The sequence below is a fragment of the Cupressus sempervirens genome, chromosome 9 (assembly GCF_028749045.1).
Source record: "Cupressus sempervirens isolate cs-2001-9-10 chromosome 9, ASM2874904v1, whole genome shotgun sequence".
NCBI classification, from domain to species: Eukaryota; Viridiplantae; Streptophyta; class Pinopsida; order Cupressales; family Cupressaceae; genus Cupressus; species Cupressus sempervirens.
Genome location: NC_143126.1, coordinates 296341709 through 296359504, shown reverse-complemented (window position 1 = coordinate 296359504; position 17796 = coordinate 296341709). Strand labels below are relative to the sequence as shown.

Sequence of the window (17796 nt, the reverse complement as noted above, 5' to 3'; positions counted from 1 at the left end):
TTCAGCGACTTTGACGAAGGGAGGCGGCGCTATGAATTGGGTGACGCCCCAGAATTGGCGTTTGAGGGTATTTGTTAACTTTGAAAGGTCTTCCTTCACTCCGCTGCCTGTAGATGTAGGGTTTTCTTCTTTAACCTCGCGTGCATCATCCCCATCGCTATGACTCTACTCGTTTTGCTCGTGAAATGGAGCAGCAAGGGATTGAACAAGCCACGACATCAGAAAATGAAATCTCACTTCTTTCCTTTCTCTTCACCAATAAGCACGACAGAAAGCTTGATACTTATTTTTTTCCTTCTTTTCTTGTGGATTTGCCTCTCGAATAAGAAATATTAAACATGATCTCTATTATGAGACAGGTGGAAAAAGAAACAGAGACCTTAATTGACCAAAAAAGGAAGAGAAATTGAATCTGATGAGAACAAAGGTAAGAATACTTGAGCAGAATGCCTCGAAGACAACCGCATAAAAGTTAATGAAGGTGAAGCAGTACAAAACATTCGATTAAAAAAAATGTCATGGGATCCATTTAGAAATAAATGAAAAAAATTGGGATCATCACAAATAGACAGTCTATATAAAATTTAACATTTTTTATATAGATGATATCATGGCTCTGATACCATGTTGAAACTAGCGCCCAGAAAACTATGAAAATAACCAGCAATAAGAAGAAGACAAAACTGAAACAATGAACACTAGAAATATCCTGGGAAAACCCTTCTAGAATGAATTGAAAAACCCAGCCACACAACAAAACATATCTTTATTGATTATGAAATTCAAGTGTACAAAATCCTTTACATGATACAAATATATAACAATAGGAGACTCTTCACATGATAACCGAAAGGTCTGTTGAGATTCCTATAACTCCTATAATTAATTATGACTCTTCGAATATTCATGCCTCAATGCATGAGAATGGCACATGTCATTTACATTTATAATTACAAATTAAACTTAAGTGTCCTTTTCAGCTGAACGTAACAATAACGGTAATAACGTTCATATTTCCAAAGATAAAGATCTCTATCACAGCTACCATCTTCAACAAGATCTACTATATCCATGGGAGAACATTGACTTTGTTGGTTAGATGACCTTCTAGTGGGTGCAAATAATGTCTTTTGAAATCTCTTCAAACATCAAAGATAAACAATCTTCCAATAGAATAAAGGAAGCCAGTAATATGTGTCTATCCTGCTTTACTGGCATGTTGGTGAGGAGCTGCTGACTCTCTAGACCTGGGAACATTGAATCTAGTAATCTACCTCAGTTACCCTGCATGGATGTGCACACGGTCTTACTAATGTCAAAATATGTAGCAACTGTAGCATCTAAAGACAGCTGACAACAATATGGCAACACTATTTCAAACATTTATAATGAAAAAGTAAAATCTGATTTATTCGATTTAAATTGATGCCATAACAGTTCTGCTTATTCTGTATATTACAATATGATCTTGTTCTTCCTTGTAATTCTTGATTTATTGCAATGTGTAGAAATATGACAGTACAGGACGAACCTGATATCTGAAATGTATATTTCAATAGTTTAGCATTTTTCCAACTAAAGATATTCACAGATGGCAGGTCATTATGCAATATTTGATCACCAAGCTCATCGCTTTGGTCTTTACTTGTTCTTCTACAGTAAGTTTACAGTCAGCATGGTGCCACAGGAGATCTCGTTACAGCAGTGGTCTTCTACAAATCATTGTACCCACAAGGAGTACTTGAGATAACCCGAGGAGAACATGTTAGCCCAACTTTAAAATCAAAGTGTTTTATCTCTTAGCTCCTCAAGTACTACTGCACAATCTGAACTTTTTGATACTTACTCGCATTCACATCTATGATAAATTCTCATGGATAGTTATTGAAACTATAATTCTCCATATTGAAATCAAAGTTCAAAGATTTGCCAATCTTGCTTCTCACTAAATCCTACATTCATATCACTTAAAGTTCGTTAAGGAATTATGTCAAATGTCCTCCATTTCAAGTCCTCTTGTCAGAGAGGATTTCTCTTTAATATGGGAATGAATGCAGAGTTTTTCTCTTTTTTGTCCCCAATTTTGTTTTCTTTCTTGAGATACCTCCTTGCCCTTGACTGCCTGTCAAAATTTGTTGTGTTTCATGAATTATGATAGAAATAATCAAATCTGGAAGAGCATTAATAGCCACCAATTAATACTGAATACAGGTTTTAGTATTTAGGCGCCCAAAGTAGTAATACTTGTGAATGTCATAATTTGTTTTGAAGGCAGAGACCTTTGTCTGGTCCCTCTGTAGCCTTGTAGGTGCCAACATGTTGTTCCAATGTCCTTTGCTATGTCTCGTATGTCATAGAATTATTCTTTTTGTTTGAAGTTGCCTTTTTAGTTTTATATAAAGTTTTGTGTTCCAATGAGCAATATAAACTTTAAGGCATCTCTTCGCTGGAGGAACTTGAAAACATGTGGTAAGTTTGGCTAACCAAGATTTACTGTTGCAAGTTTAATACCTTAATTACATCTATCCGCTCAATCTGTCAAGTTGTGGCTCCCTCAGAATCATCCTTGAAATTTTGATATTGTGTACAGTTGGGTAATAATGTTATTGAGGGTGCAGATCAGCTGACCTGGATTGTCAAGAACTGAATAAATAAAAGTAATTAAAATCTTACTAGAATAATAATATTGTGGACAATCCTGATCTGCAGATAAGCATATTGAGCTCAAATCCATTGCTTTCAGAATGTATCTTGAGAGTATGCATAGTTTTTCGAGAGCATGCAGTGTATGTTTAGATTGATGCATTGATATAAAGCTGTTGACTGGGCTTATCTTTCCCCAATTTGGTATAATCTACTATACAGAAAAAGATAGAATTCTTCTAACCAAACATGTTATGTTAAAAAGTTCACTATATCATTTCTTCTTTGTTACGCATGAAAGTCAGTACAATTTTGTTAAGAAAGGCTATAACTTTGAAAGTTCTGTACGTTTTTGTTTCTCTTGTGGGCAGCAGTGAAGGTTGATTGTCTTTGCAAAGCAGTCTCTTGACCAGGAAAATCTAAAATGTGTTTTATTTAGTAAAAATGCATCCTGTTCAGCACAAAAGAAAACTGACATCCACACCATTCTTTTTTTTTGAAGGATGTGCATGCACAGGAGCACACATTCTGGGAAGGTCCATTGAGATAAGCATATCCAAAAGAAAAGAAGGTTTGGTTTTTGGATGTCAGTCCCATTTGACGCATTTGACTCAAGTGCTAGCTAGACCACCAAAACATCTGGACACAATTGGCTTTCCTTTACATATTGGTTTTTCCCGAACAATGATACAATCAGTGGATGTCCGCTCCTGGGCGACTCCTCAAAGTATGTAAAATTTGTACTCCATTTTCTTTGCCACTTGTAATCTTTGGTTTGATATATACATAAATTATAATTTATCATGGTAGATGCAAGCCAGTTACCAAAAAACGATTGACTACCATAGCTTCTTTTGTGCATATTTGGTTTTTACGTATGTTTTGAGCAGGAACTGATAATTTGGCTCATTTTCAAAATTTAAAGCCATTCAAACATTGCAGTCCACAGATTTTACGGTTACCTGCTCCTGTCACATATAATGTTAGTAAATGGAAACATGTTTGTGGGAAAATGACTTAAATTTTACATTTAGTGTCGATAGAACAAACTGCATCTTTTGAGTCTCATTGGTTCCTCCTGAATGAAAAAATTTCATCCTTACTTTCTACTCTTTATTGACACCGAGAACTATGCATATTTTGAGGAACTGAGCCTCTTAGAGATTATCCTGTAGGTCAAACACTTTTCTATTCAGGTAAGCTGTAAGCCATAACATTCTCTGCAGTGCTCTAGTTGAGTATTGCCATTAATATCTTCATTGTCTCTTACAAAATGAAAATATAGAAACTATTTGTTCTTTATCTCACTCATTTTTATCAATATGCTCCATTCCATTAGTTTTTGTTACTGTTCACAGTCCCAGTCCTTGTGAGACAGACATCTTGTGGACTGGTTAAATTCAATGATAAGACCTTTACCAATTTCCTCTTCTGCATAAGAAAAATAGCAAGATAATGTCTATGTTGAACTGTAAAACAACATTCTTGTGTTTGTAATGAATAGTTTCAAAAAGCTCTCTGCTCATCCTTTTTATTTAGAATTAATTGTACGAACCATGTTGTTATTGTAAGATTGAAATTCCTTGGACATATGCATGTGTAATATCCCTTCTTTGTTTGATAAATAAAACTCAAATCTGAACTACTGACTTTCTGTCAAACAATTGGTGTGCAACCAAAGAAACTTAAGTAATGAACTATTTAATACCATTTTATTGATTTGTGAACTTGTGTATCAGAGAATAATTGTATTATCAATGAAAACGGTGACTTCAAAATAGATGTCAGCAATAGCACAATAACACAAGGTATATTATCGGTTCATGAAAGTAACATCAATTTAGTTCTAAACATTAGATGTCATTAACTAGATTTCATTATTTGGAGAAATACATAGACAATGTAATGTCCCCATTTTTAGTAGGTTCCTGCAATTGGCCAGTTTAGTTCACCATTGCAACCCTCGTGAGCTGACAGTGGGATTTGAGGGTCTCAGTTGTGTGGTTATAGTCTTTCCAGCAGCCTATGGTGTGTTTTGGCTCTATTTGAGGTACTTACTATTTATAGTAAGTTAATCTATTGGTTCCGATGAGCTCAATTGAGTTAGAGGAGTTGGAGGATGCTCTCAGTTTTTATTTTGGGCACCAGTTTGAGCGCCATGAATCTTGGAGGGAGCATCTATTTATAGTAAGTCACTTTGTCAGGTTCATTCATCATCTTTCATCTTCAAGATCACTTTGGTGTTGTCAGATTTTGATTCTGATGTCTCTTCAGTTGTTTTTGCAAGATAGGTGAATTATTATTATTGTTCATATAAATACACTAAGGTTGCTATTTTGATAATGTTGTTGGTTGGTCACCTTAGTATCATAGCTTGTTGGAACCGAGACGAAAAGTTTTAAATCATGGGGTGTCAGAATTTTAAGTTATGGTGGAAAAGGTCATTTTCAAAGCCAAAAGCAATTAATAAATTAGATTATAATGGCACTTTATTATATTTTAATGTTGTGTGGGAAGCTTCTTAAGTGAAGTTCATTTGGGAAACTTTGTGCCATTTGGAGATTATAAATATGAGCCCATTTGATGAGTAAAGCATCCAATTATTTGATTATCTTATTTCGCTCTTGTTATCTTTGTGACATTTCTAAGTCTGAAGTTTGTGCCCTTGTTGAAGTATAAGGGCTTGGGATCTACAACTAAAGTATTGTAAATTTAATTATGAGAATCCATAGCTGAGGTATTGTGAACTTTTGAATTTTATTATTGTCTCCTCTTTCTGTATTAACTGTGACTGAGGAGCATTTATACAATTGAATATTATAATTTCTCTGTTGTTGGACGAGGGTTTAGTCTGCAGATTCAAGTTTGTTTTGGGCAGCATTTGTAAGGTTAGACTATGAACGCCAGATTGAAATTGGACCAGGCGGCTTTTAGTTTGACTTTGCAATTACATTCTTTAGCAAAGCCCAGGTTCTTAATTTGTAAAATTCAGTTTATATTACATAGTTTAAAAGTAAACAGACTAGCTTCAAATTCTGATTTATAATCAGCCAACAATTAAATTCCTTTTTCATTATATTGTTGTATGGTTTGTTGATGAATGAACTCAGAGGCTAGTGTGAATTATTTCAAAATTGTTTATTGGCATTTGGTATTTATTTATACAAAACTTATAACGGCAAAATTAAGTAAATTTGTGGTCAGTTTGCTATACATCTTGATATTGTGTTTGAAAATTTAAGACATCATAGATTCAATGGTAATTGGGCTGCTTGCCAAGCGTTTGGCAAAATGTCAAACCATCAAAATGTGAAAGAAATTGATGCTTGATTTAGCTATGACTAGACAGGGTTATTACAGTGGTATTAGAGCTTGCCTGCAAAGTGTTTGACAAAATGTCAAACTACTGAATTATAAAATAATTTGGTGTTTGATGAAGTTATAACCAGTTGGGGTTATTACAGACAAACAATACTGTAATGTGCATTTTGAAGAGTGAAATATAATGTTTGTCGATTGGCCAATGGTTGGACAATGGACTACCCTTGTTGCTTCCACCTAGAGTCATTGTTAGACCATTATCAATCTCTTGTAATGTTCAACATTCCGCCTGCTGTTCTGATTCTTGACTTCTATCTGATGTCGCTGCCCTGAAGGTAACCCATGTGAGGTGTTCCCGTGACATGGCTTGGGGTGTCGGTGTGCTACTGCTCACTGTCACATGTAATGCTTACTGCTGTCTCACTGTTGGGTGGACGTAGACAGAGAAAAGCCTTGAATAATATGTAACTTAGCTCATGCGAAGTTCTCCAACATCATCTCAGAATAAGTAATAAATGTCCAATTGTTTTTACCGTCCAAGCATCAACAACCAGCTAATGTAGCATATGTACCACTATTTTGTATTGATTTTCACACACTAATCTTCTTCCTATTGTGAGCTCCCAAGACTTGTAAATCTCTGCTTCAATTTGAAACTTAGAATTGAATGTTCATTTATGAGTACTAGGTTTGCGTCTAGCCTCAGTATTCTCCTCAAGGGGTTTCGTCCTTAGGAAATATCCACTCACTTTTAAGCAACCTTAGGCTTTGTAAAAATAACATATATTCATGGTAACAATCCCAATGCAAATGCTTTCTTTTATAACCTCAAAATGAGGAGAGATACAAACAACTTAGCAATGTGGGATTAAAGACTATTTCGTCCTTTAGTCACTTAAGTTACTTTGTCATAAAGTGACTTTAAATAATAAAGTACTTTATATTTCGACTTAATAAAACAATGTGGCTTTAACTTTAGAATTTCCCATTTAAAATCTCCTCCAGTGAAACCAAAACTCTTGTGATTGGCCGGCATCCTAAATCATATGCCATTAGCCTATCTGGATAGAAAGATAGACCAACAAGGCGCCATTATGGCTAGCGCGGAGGAGGGGACATTACAGCATATTTATTGATAAAAATTTAAAAGCTTAAATTATAACTTTTTTTAAAAAATTTTCATTTTTTGGTGAAATATATGTCCATTTGTTAGAATGATTAAGTCTAATGGAGTGCACATATCACATCAGATTCTAAGTGCTTTGGAAATGCAAATCCTCCAAGACTTCACAATTGGCCCATGAATCTGGTTCATTTCCTCCTAAAAATTGCATTTCTTCCATGCACCAAACTTGAAGCCTAATGGGGAAAGGGATCTCAGCTTTCCTTTTTGGTGAAAATTAAGAAAAACAAAAATATACTAATAAATGCAACCCTATATCTTGAGCTAATTAAGAAATTTAGATGAATTGATTGTACAAGTTAAAGATATAACTAAAGCTAACCCTAGAGTGCCCCTAGATTTTATGAAAAAGTTGGCTCTGCAGTATTTTTTAGTTATGTTTAATTTTAGGATGACATAGTGATGAAGCTAACCAATTATTGGTAATTTTAAAACATAAAATTTCATTATTTGTGGTTAAAGATTTGTTGTTAAGGAAATTGGCAAGGAAGGAAGGACAAAGGTACTCTTCTAGTTTTGAATTTCCATTGTGAGTTGTTGAACTGAATAAGTACCAAAATAGAGAGAATCACAATATGCAAAAACTAGAAGGTCCCAGGTCCAAATGTTAGAAGAAGCCAAAGATTTCATTACAAGTATCACCTCCCAAAATCCAATCATAGAAAGAAAAAGAAAGAATTTGTAGAAACTCAAAATGGAGAAGCAGAAGAGTAGGACAAGGTTCCAATAAACTCAAAATTGTTAAAGTTTCCAAAAAATTGGAATTCATATATGTGGGATGTACAAAAAGCCAAAGTGGGGCAGCATATACTTGTAGACATGGGAGGTGTGGAACCAAATGAAGGGAAAAAATGCTATATGTTGGCGGCAATATGCAAGGGGATAAAAGAAAACTTGGCAAAAATATCTCCAATGCGAAACAACATAATAGATGCTACAGTTAGAAAGCAGCAAGGATAAAATGTGGCACAAACCATATCTAAGACACATGTAGGAACCAAAATGGTGTATCAACGTTTCTTGTAAACTTAGATGAAGAAGATGAAGAACAATAGAAACCCTTGATAATTTTGGGTAAAAGATGCCTAGAGAATAAATGCAATCTAAGAAGAAATATCATGAGAGATTTTAATGACCTACACCGGTTTGATGCTAGGATGACGATTATGAGGAGGGTGAGCATCAATAATCTTAAGAGGCCAAATCGAAGAAATTCTATGATCTTGAATTTTCTTGCCTGCTAAGTGAAAGAAGTGGACACACCTAGCTACAGGAGAACTCTTGGAAGAAGTGACCAATTTTAAAAGTAGATAAGGGGGGAGAACAAATGACTAGATGGGAAGAAAACCCCCATAATGCAAGACTTGTATAAGCAAAGGGAGAAAGAGAAGGATGAGGAGCATCATAAGAGAAAAAGGATGCCATCGTAAAAACAATGTCTAATTGTGCCTAATAGAGGAACAGTCCAAAAACTAAAAAAGAGAAGAATGGGCAGAAATAACAATGTTGAACATTAACAAAGTACTCACCAAGAGATAATACCCAAGTACCTAAAGTGATTACTACATGGTGTAGGAAAGTATTTGTTTTATTAGAATGATAAGGTGAGGGAAGATGTGCTAGATAGTGTGCAAGATATTGCATGAATGGGCTTGAAGTCCATAGATGTTGCAAGGAAAAAATGTAAGATGGCAGAAGCTCTTGCAAATCAGATTCTTACATACATTAACATCTTATCTTCAATACAAATTGAAGATTACTTTGGTTTCCAATCACAATATAATACTGAACATATCATCCTACTAAAATCTTCATACCAACATACCTGACTTTGTTCATTCCTCCTTATGCTCCACCATTCTTTGTACCACATCCATGATAAAAAACACATGTTTTAGAGCTCCTACCAATGTTTGTAGCATAAATAATGACATAATAGTAGAACTGAAAATATCAAGCATAGATTGAGAATAACTTGAATGTTTACCACAAACACATTTTAATTAAGTCATAATGGCCATAGACATAAAATATCACAATGATGCTTTTAGGGATTGTTGCATATACATGTGGATGGTAAGAAAGAATGTAAGAAGTTTTTTGTTGGCTTTACCATTGACTTATTTCACCCTATGGAAAAAACTGAGGAAGTAAACCAATAGTAGACAAATGTAAGGGAATGTGTTGTGCAAGGCAAGGAAACAAAGGAGAAAGAATCTAGAAAAGCTGTAGAAGTAAAGACAGATGAATAAGGAAGAAAAAATTCTGTCAAACAATTGGTATTACAAAACAATTGGATACAATATTAATATTTCCAATTCTCTATGCTAGTATAAATTTCTTTTGCTAAATTAGTGTCAAATAAATACAATGTATATGTTGCTGTAGCAAACTTGAGCATTTAGAATTTTCTTACATAATATGAATACGTTAATTTATTTAAGAGCTGATCTTTGTTGATGAAGTATGCAAACCAAACAAAAGAAAATATAACATCATCCCTCTATATCTCCTCAAACTTGTGTAGCATCCCAACACAATGTGTGTGACATCCTAATAAGCAATGTAGTGGCCTCTAAGTTTTGGTGCAACAGCACATAGGGAGTTGTGGCTACTTGTATGGATAGGTAGCACCAAACTTGACTAATTTGAATTTCAAATGAGACACTTCCATCTTGTAACCTTCCCAAAATATGGTATGACACTCATAAAACTTGTATAGCACTCACCAAAAAGGTTATGGTTTCATTAACAAAGGAGTGATAGAAATCACACATATATATTAACATATATTACATATGAAATTTGCTTCAATTCACTATTAGGCTAAATTTCTCAACACTCGCTCTTTAGCAAGGAGAGAATTTCAGCAATTATAATAAAAGATTTGAATACCACCTTAAGTGTGGTCTATGATAGATTTAAGTTATGGTGTCTGGCAAGATCTGGCCCGAAAAACCATAATAAATTGATTTTCATGGTGTCCAGCAAAATCTAGCCTAAAAAACCATGATGACATTTGCTCCTAGACATCCAACACATTTTGGTGTTACAAGTTAATGTAGCATATCTAGGAGATAGGTCAAACTATTGATAAGATAGTCACCTTACAATAGTTACCTTCTGTTCGTTATCATAACTTCTGACATTCCGGGACAACAACTTAATGTAGTTTGTTATGATAACAGGTCCAGCTATTGATAAGATCGTCACCTTTCATGACATAATCACAACAACGTCATGTAGTAACTCACATGATATCCACCATGAACAAAGTCAGAGGGTTGACCCACCATAGATGCTACTAGAGAGTGGAACAAGGGTTTTCACCTCAGACTTCTTTCTCATAGAGAAGAGCACATGATGTAAGACTAGGTAGTTTGCTTGCTTAGTCCATATCTTCTCTAGGACTTGCTCAGGCTTTCTCTTAGCCTGTTAGGGTTTACTTTCGTACTTTAACCTCTAGAGGATCTCTATCCTATCCTCCAACTACTCACTACCTAGTTACACCAAGGATTTTTGCTTCTTCATTCACCAAATGCCTCTACAAGCTAACTTGCCACCTTCAATTCTTGATCTATCTTGTTCATTTCCTCAACCACATGGAGTGAGGGGCTCACACATGAGGTCTTAGACCTCACCTAGGCTTAAGGATACAAATCCCTCAAGTTTTCCTCAAGTTCTTTGCATCTACTCCAAAACTATAAAAAACAGGCCTAACTGAATTAGAACTCCTACTTGGGTTTTTGGACTATAAACCCATATTTCTCTGAACAAGGTGGCAAGCAAATCATGGATTTGGGTACCCTTTTGGAAAACCTAAAGATTTTGTGAGTCTCAGGTCCCCAAGCTCTCCGTACACCTAAAAGAAATTTGTGTGCCTATATTCAAGGGTTTCACATTAAGAATGACAGTGCTGACTAGGGTATAATCAAAATCTTAGCAAAACTTGTTTTGAAACTTCTTCCTCTTGCATATGGAAACATTACTAACCCCTCTCCATTGTGCATCTCATGGTTTGAAGTATCTATCACATTCAAACCTCCAAAAGCTTCTTGAAAATGTCGTGATTGCCTAACAAAGTGACTGTGACTTGCCTATGGCATCACATTAAAAATGGTTGACCAACTCTCCAAGGCCCCAAAAGCTATATACATAATGTAAATTGGCTTCATTTCCATTCCCCTTAAGGGCGTGATGAATCTACAGTAGGAACTCATGGGGGAGCCACTTTTGCAAAAACTGTCAAGACTGGAACAGCGCATAGTTTGTTTACAAAATGTTTTCAAAAACTAATCAAATGAACTTCTACAACCTAGCAGCCTGAAACAAAAAGAATTGTACAAGTATAAACTCCAACAATCCAGTGCAAAAACCCAAGCTTTAATCCATTATTGTGAACATGCAAACTAAAATAGGTAAGACTGAAAAACTGGGGCAGACTTTGTGGTTTTCAATAAGAAAACTTTCCTCTTAGAATCTCTAACCCTTGGAATGGGTCATTTCGTGGTTTTTATAAGTCTACCTAGAGGTTTCAGACAGTTATAGGAACTATCAACCTCAAGTCCACGACATATTCAATTCTTGCTCAAATGTTGTCATGCAACTTTTCAAAGTTGTTGACAACTTTTGCATTTTTGCAATTTTAAAACATCTATGACTTGGAATCTTCCCAGTAGGTCTAACATGGTCTGTTTATGATGCCTAGACATAATTGGGCCTTCAGAGCATCAATCCACATGTTTTTTACCACTTTGCCCTGCTTGACAACTTTGTCAATATTTGACATCTTTCTCATCTTTTGCTCCAAATGGTATTTAGGATCTACTAGCCTATGCAAGAGGATGTAAAAACATCAAAGAGGACAAGGTAGGTCAAAACCATACCTTCCCTAGGCTTTTATGGTCCAAGACCCATAACCCTTAACAACCAAAAACCAAACAAACATAAAGCAAGAAAACCAAACCACGTAGAGTGGATTGAGCCTAGTCAACTCCACCTAGGAACAAATTCAACCATGAGCTTGAAAGGTCCAAATTCACACTCCTAACTTGGCTAGAGTTAATACATGCCAAAATCAAAACTAAAATCAAAACAAGGAGCTTTGACTAGGTGCTCCTACACCATACTCCCGCAAACAAAAAGAAGTTAATCCATCCTTGGATTGAGCAATTGGAAGTCAATGCCCAACCTCTTGAAGTCTGCCTCTTTTATCCAAGTAGCATCAATATCATCCTTGCCAAGCCATTTGACCAGATGTCCATGTAGTCCTTCTGAGTCTTCTTGTAGACCCTTGAATCTAGTATCTTATCTGTTGTCAGATAAGATACATGTCTGCTACATCTTGGGTGACCTCTTGAAGATTTTGACCAGCATCTGGAACAGGTCCTTTGTATGAAATCAGATCTGCAACATTGAAGATTGGTGACAACCCTATGTTTGCAGGTAGCTCAACCTTATAAGCATTGTACCATATTTTGTAAGTATTTTGCATTGACCCAATCTTCTCATCTATAGCTTGTGTGGTACTCCCTTTGGCAACCTTGCTTTATTCAGATAAACCATCACAAGATCCCCTATTTGAAACTGAACATCCCTTTTTGATGCATCCACCTTTTGCTTCAGTTGTCAGCTTTTTCAATTAGTGTCTTCCTTACATTTTCATGGACTTCCCTCATAGATTGGGCAAAGTCCACAGCATAGCACTACCTTGTTCTCCATACTTCAACTCCCTCAACTCAAATACCCCTCTAGGATGCAAACCATAAACTATTTCAAAAGGACTTTTACCAGTTGATCTATTCACTGTGTCATTATATGCATATTCAGTCTTCCAAATGAGTTGGTCCCATGCCTGACCATACATCTTTGTGAGACACCTCAACAAGTTGACTAGATTCCTATTAATCACCTTTGTTTGGCGATCTATTTGTGAGCGATAGGCAGATCCAAAAGATAAGTTAATTCCAAGCTTTTTCCACTGTGTCTTCCAAAAGTGGCTCGTGAATTTGGTCTCCCTATCTGAAACATTGCTCATAGGTAGTCCATGGATCCTAACCACCTCTCTGGAAAACAAGTGAGCAATCTGACAAGCATCATGTATGGTTTTGCAAGGTACAAAATGGGCCATCTTGCTAAACCTATTCACAATCACATAAATGCTATCATAACCTTGCCTTGTCTTTGGTAAGCCAACTACAAAATCCATACTTATGCACTCCCATGGTCTGCTAGGGATTGGAAGTGGTTGATAAAGACCAGCATTGGTGGATGTGCCCTTTGCCTTTTGACAAACTATACAACTTTGCCCATACTGTCTAATATCTCTAGTCATCCTAGGCCAGAAATAGAACCTAGTAACTAACTCTTGAGTCTTGTTGACTCCAAAATGATCACTAAGTGCCCCATTATGCTTTCCTTGGATCAAATTTTCCCTCATTGACCCTCTAGGAACTCAAAGTTGACTCCCTTTAAACAATAAATCATTATGCAATGTATAATCAGAAAACTCACCATGAAAGTTCTTTTTGAACTCCTTGCATACCTTGTAGATTTGAGCAAAGTCTTCATCATTAGGATATAGGTCTTTGAAGATTTCAATGCCTATGCATTGTAGTTGAATCTCTTGGACTGTAAGGAGTCTTCTACTTAATGCATTAGCTGCCTTATTCTACACCCCCTTCTTATGCCTAATGGTGAAGGTGTAGGCTTGTAGGTGTTCTACCCATTTCATATGCTTGCTACTAAGCTTATCTTGGGAGTTAAGGAACCTGAGGGCTTGGTTGTCTAAGTACTCCAAAAATTCTTTTGGGAGCGAATAGTACCTCCACTTCCTTAGAGCTTGGACTAAAGCATACAACTCTAAGTCATAGGAGGAGTTCTTCCTCTTTGCATCATTGAGCTTCTCACTATGAAAAGCCATTGGTCTTCCTTCTTGGCTTAGAACAGCCTCAATAGCTACATTACATGCATCACACTCCACTTGAAAAAGTCTCTCAAAGCTAGGAAGCACTAGAGTAGGCAATTCTGCTATCTTCTTTTTGAGTGTTTCAAAACCATGATCAGCTTGTGGGGTCCAGTGAAACTTTGTCTTCATTCCACTTTTGATTGTATCCAACATAGGAGCACATATGCCATTGAAATGCTTGATAAACTTTCTATAATACTAGGCCAAACCATGGAAGCTTCTTACATTTGATGCAGTCTTGGGAATAGGCCAACTTAGAATGGCATCCACCTTGTCTTGATCCATTTTGAGGTTACCTTGAGACAAAACAAAGCCAAGATAAACTAGCTCTTGTTTCATGAAGTCACACTTCTCCAAGTTTATCATTAGCTTTTCTTCATTTAATTTCTTAAAAACAATTTGTAAATGCTTGATATGCTCCTCTTTAGTTTTGCTAAAATTTAATATGTCATCCAATATACAACAAAAAACTTACCAATATAATTTGCCAATACCTCATTCATAAGCCTCATAAAAGTAGATGGAGCATTAGACAAACCAAATGGCATTATAAGCCATTCATACAAACCGTCTATAGTTTTGAAGGTTGTTTTCCACTCATCCCCTTCATTTATTCTGATTTGGTGGTAGCCACTTTTTAGGTCTATCTTGGTGAAATATTTTGCTTCCCCTAAACATTCCATTAGGTCTTCAATTCTAGGTATTGGGAACCTATACCTAATCGTGATTCTATTAATGGCTCTAGAATTAGTACAAAGTCTCCAAGTTCCTCCTTTCTTGGGGGCTAAAATAGTAGGGATTGCGCATGGGCTAATGTTTTTCCTAATTAGGCCTTGGTCTAGGAGCTCTTGGATTTGCTTGGCAATTTCCTCATTTTGTTGAGGGGTCATCTTATAGGCAGCCTTGTTGGGTAGGGTAGCTCCTGGAATAAAGTCTATTTGGTGGCTAACAAGTCTCTTAGGAGGTAGGGTGGCGGCTTGTCCATCACCCACAATAGCTTTGTACTCTTCAAGCAATTCTTGTACTTCACTTGGTATCTCTGTTTTCTTGACAACAGCTTCATTGTTGGGCTTCAAAACTAATGCAAACCCAACTCCATCTCCTTCCTCTAAGGTCTTTAAGAACTCTTTCTTACCAACCATGAGCACACTTGGGCCTGAGGTATTCATCTCTCCTTCTATCAAGGACCAAATCTTGAAAGTCACACCAGCCTTCTTGAATGAGTAGGCATTTTTTGTTCCATCATGTATGGCTTGGTTATCAAATTGCCATGGCCTTCCAAGTAGAAGGTGGCATGCATCCGTAGGAAGAATGTCACATAGCACTCTATCCTTGTATTTCTCTATGGTGAACTCTACCCATGCTTGCTCTCCCACAAGAATATGTTGTCCTTTGTTGAGCCATGTGACCTTATATGGGTTGGCATGTGATATTCTTTTTAGCTTCAGCTTGCTAACTGCCTCTTCACTGATTATGTTATCTGTTGAGCAATCATCAATGATGGCTCTACACACCTTCCCCCATGATTTTGCATCTGATTCTAAAGAGTGCCCTTCTTTAACTTGATTCTTATTTGATTGGCTCCTTGATCAATGTTCTTCTTATCATCAAGTTTTCCCTTTCCTCTGATTCTAAAGGTACTTAAGATTGTTTATGTCTGTTGCTACTCTTCTTGCACATAATTAACTCTTTTTGTACTTCCTTGGGAACTTGAGCCTTTTTTCAGGGCACCTATATGCAGGGTCTCCTAACTAATTGCAATGGTAGCACTTCATGATGGCAAAGTAGGATCCTCTCCCTTGGTTGCTACTCCTTCCTCTCCAACTAGTGTTAGAGCCTCTACCTCTATTGAAACTTCCTCTTCCTAAACTTCCTTCTTGTTGTTCAGTCAACTTGTTGTCTCCTTGTGGCCTAGAACCTGATCCTCTTCCACCATAGCCTCTTTGACCTCTTCCATCTCTGCCTCTAAAGTTTGTGTCTGCCCTCTTCTTGTTTTTTTCTTCCACTTTCAGAGCAAGTTGGAAGCATTTATGGACTGTTGTGGGAGTGCATAGGCTGATCTCTTCTTGTGTGTTCCACTTCAAGCCTCCTAGATATCTAGCCACTTTGATAGTTTTATCTTCTTGTACTCTTGACCTCAAACACATTTTCTGAAACTCTTCAGTGTAAGTTGCCACATCCATGTCTTTTGTTTTAAACTTTGCTTCTTCTTGTGTAGTTGAATTTCATAGTCTTCTAGTAAGTATTGTTCTTTCACGTTTGTTACCATGGCTTTCCAATTTGCAATGGGCTTCTTTCCCACTTTCTCCCTCTCTCTTGGAGGTACTTCCACCATGTTAGGGCTCATCCCCTTAGCCTAGATTTTTCTACCTTAACCTTTTGTGCTTCAGTCACACCTTCACCCTCAAAGTGATTCTCCATCCCTTCAATCCACTCCATTTAAAGTTCAGTGTCCATCTTTCCACTAAACAAAGGGATTCCTTCTAGAGCTTTCCCACCTAATTCCTTGATGTCTTTTAAGATTGGTTCCTCATTCAATGGAGGGCTTGGGATAGGTATGATGTCTTCCTCATCCATCTTTTCTTTACCCTTATTTCTGCTTTCACCTTCTTGGTCTTTCTTCTTAGCTGCCTAAGCAACTTCTTCTAATTTTGTTTTCATTTCTTCTAGAGCTTCTTCAAGGATTCTATTTCTCTCCTTTTGCTCACCCATTTCTTTAGCTAACTCTGCATTAGTCACCATTGTTGACTCACTTACTGATTCTTTAGTATGATACATCTAACTACAAGCCCAATCTCCGTGGCTCTGATACCAATCTGATGTAAGACTAGGTAGTTTTCTTGCTTAGTCCATATCTTCTCCAGGACTTGATCAAGCTTTATGTTAGCTTATTAGGGTTTACTTTCATACCCTAACCTCTAGAGGATCTCTATCTTATCCTCCAACTACTCACTACCTAGTTACACTAAGGATTTTTGCTTCTTCATTCATCAAATGCCTCTACAAGCTAACTTGCCAACTTCAATTCTTGATACATCTTGTTCATTTCCTCAACTACATGGAGTGAGGGGCTCACACATGAGGTGTTAGACCTCACCTAGGCTTCTGAACACAAATCCCACAAGTTTTCCTCAAGTTCTTTGCATCTACTCCAAAACTGTAAAAAACAAGTCTAATTGAATTAGCCCTCCTACTTGGGTTTTTGGACTACAACCCCAAATTTATCTTAACAAGGTGGAAAACAAATCATGGACTCGACTACCCTTTTGGATAACCTAAAAGATTTTGTTGGTCTCAGGTCCGCAAGCTCTCCATACACCTGAAAGCAATATTTGTTGCTATATTCAAGGTTTTCACATTAAGAATGACAGTGTTGATTAGGGTCTAATCAAAATCTTAGCAAAACTTGTTTTGAAACTTCTCCCTCTTGTATATGGAAACATTGCTAACCCCTCTCCATTTTGCATCTCATGGTTTGAAGTATCTATCACATTCAAACCTCCAAAAGCTTCTTGAAAACGTTGTGATTGCCTAACTAAGCAACTGTGACTTGCCTAGGGCATCACATTACAAATGGTTAACCAACTCTCCAATGCCCCAAAATCTATATGCATAATGTACATTGGCTCTACTTTCATTCTCCTTAAGGCCATGATGAATCCATGGTAGGAACTCATGGGGG

The 17796-nt window shown here is 36.6% G+C and overlaps 1 protein-coding gene across 5 annotated transcripts in view; it reads left to right on the top strand.

Annotated features, from left to right (window-relative positions):
- LOC149538574 (uncharacterized) overlaps nt 1–17796 on the top strand; it is a 198696-nt gene that overhangs the window by 74944 nt on the left and 105956 nt on the right. For all 5 annotated transcript variants that reach the window (XR_016356076.1, XM_089799882.1, XM_089799881.1 and 2 more), the window contains exon 2: nt 3146–3370. Coding sequence is in view for 4 of the 5 variants with exons in the window: in XM_089799882.1 (XP_089656008.1) it covers nt 3146–3370 (225 nt within the window). In the remaining variant the exon portion in view is untranslated. The remainder of the gene's footprint in view (nt 1–3145; nt 3371–17796) is intronic.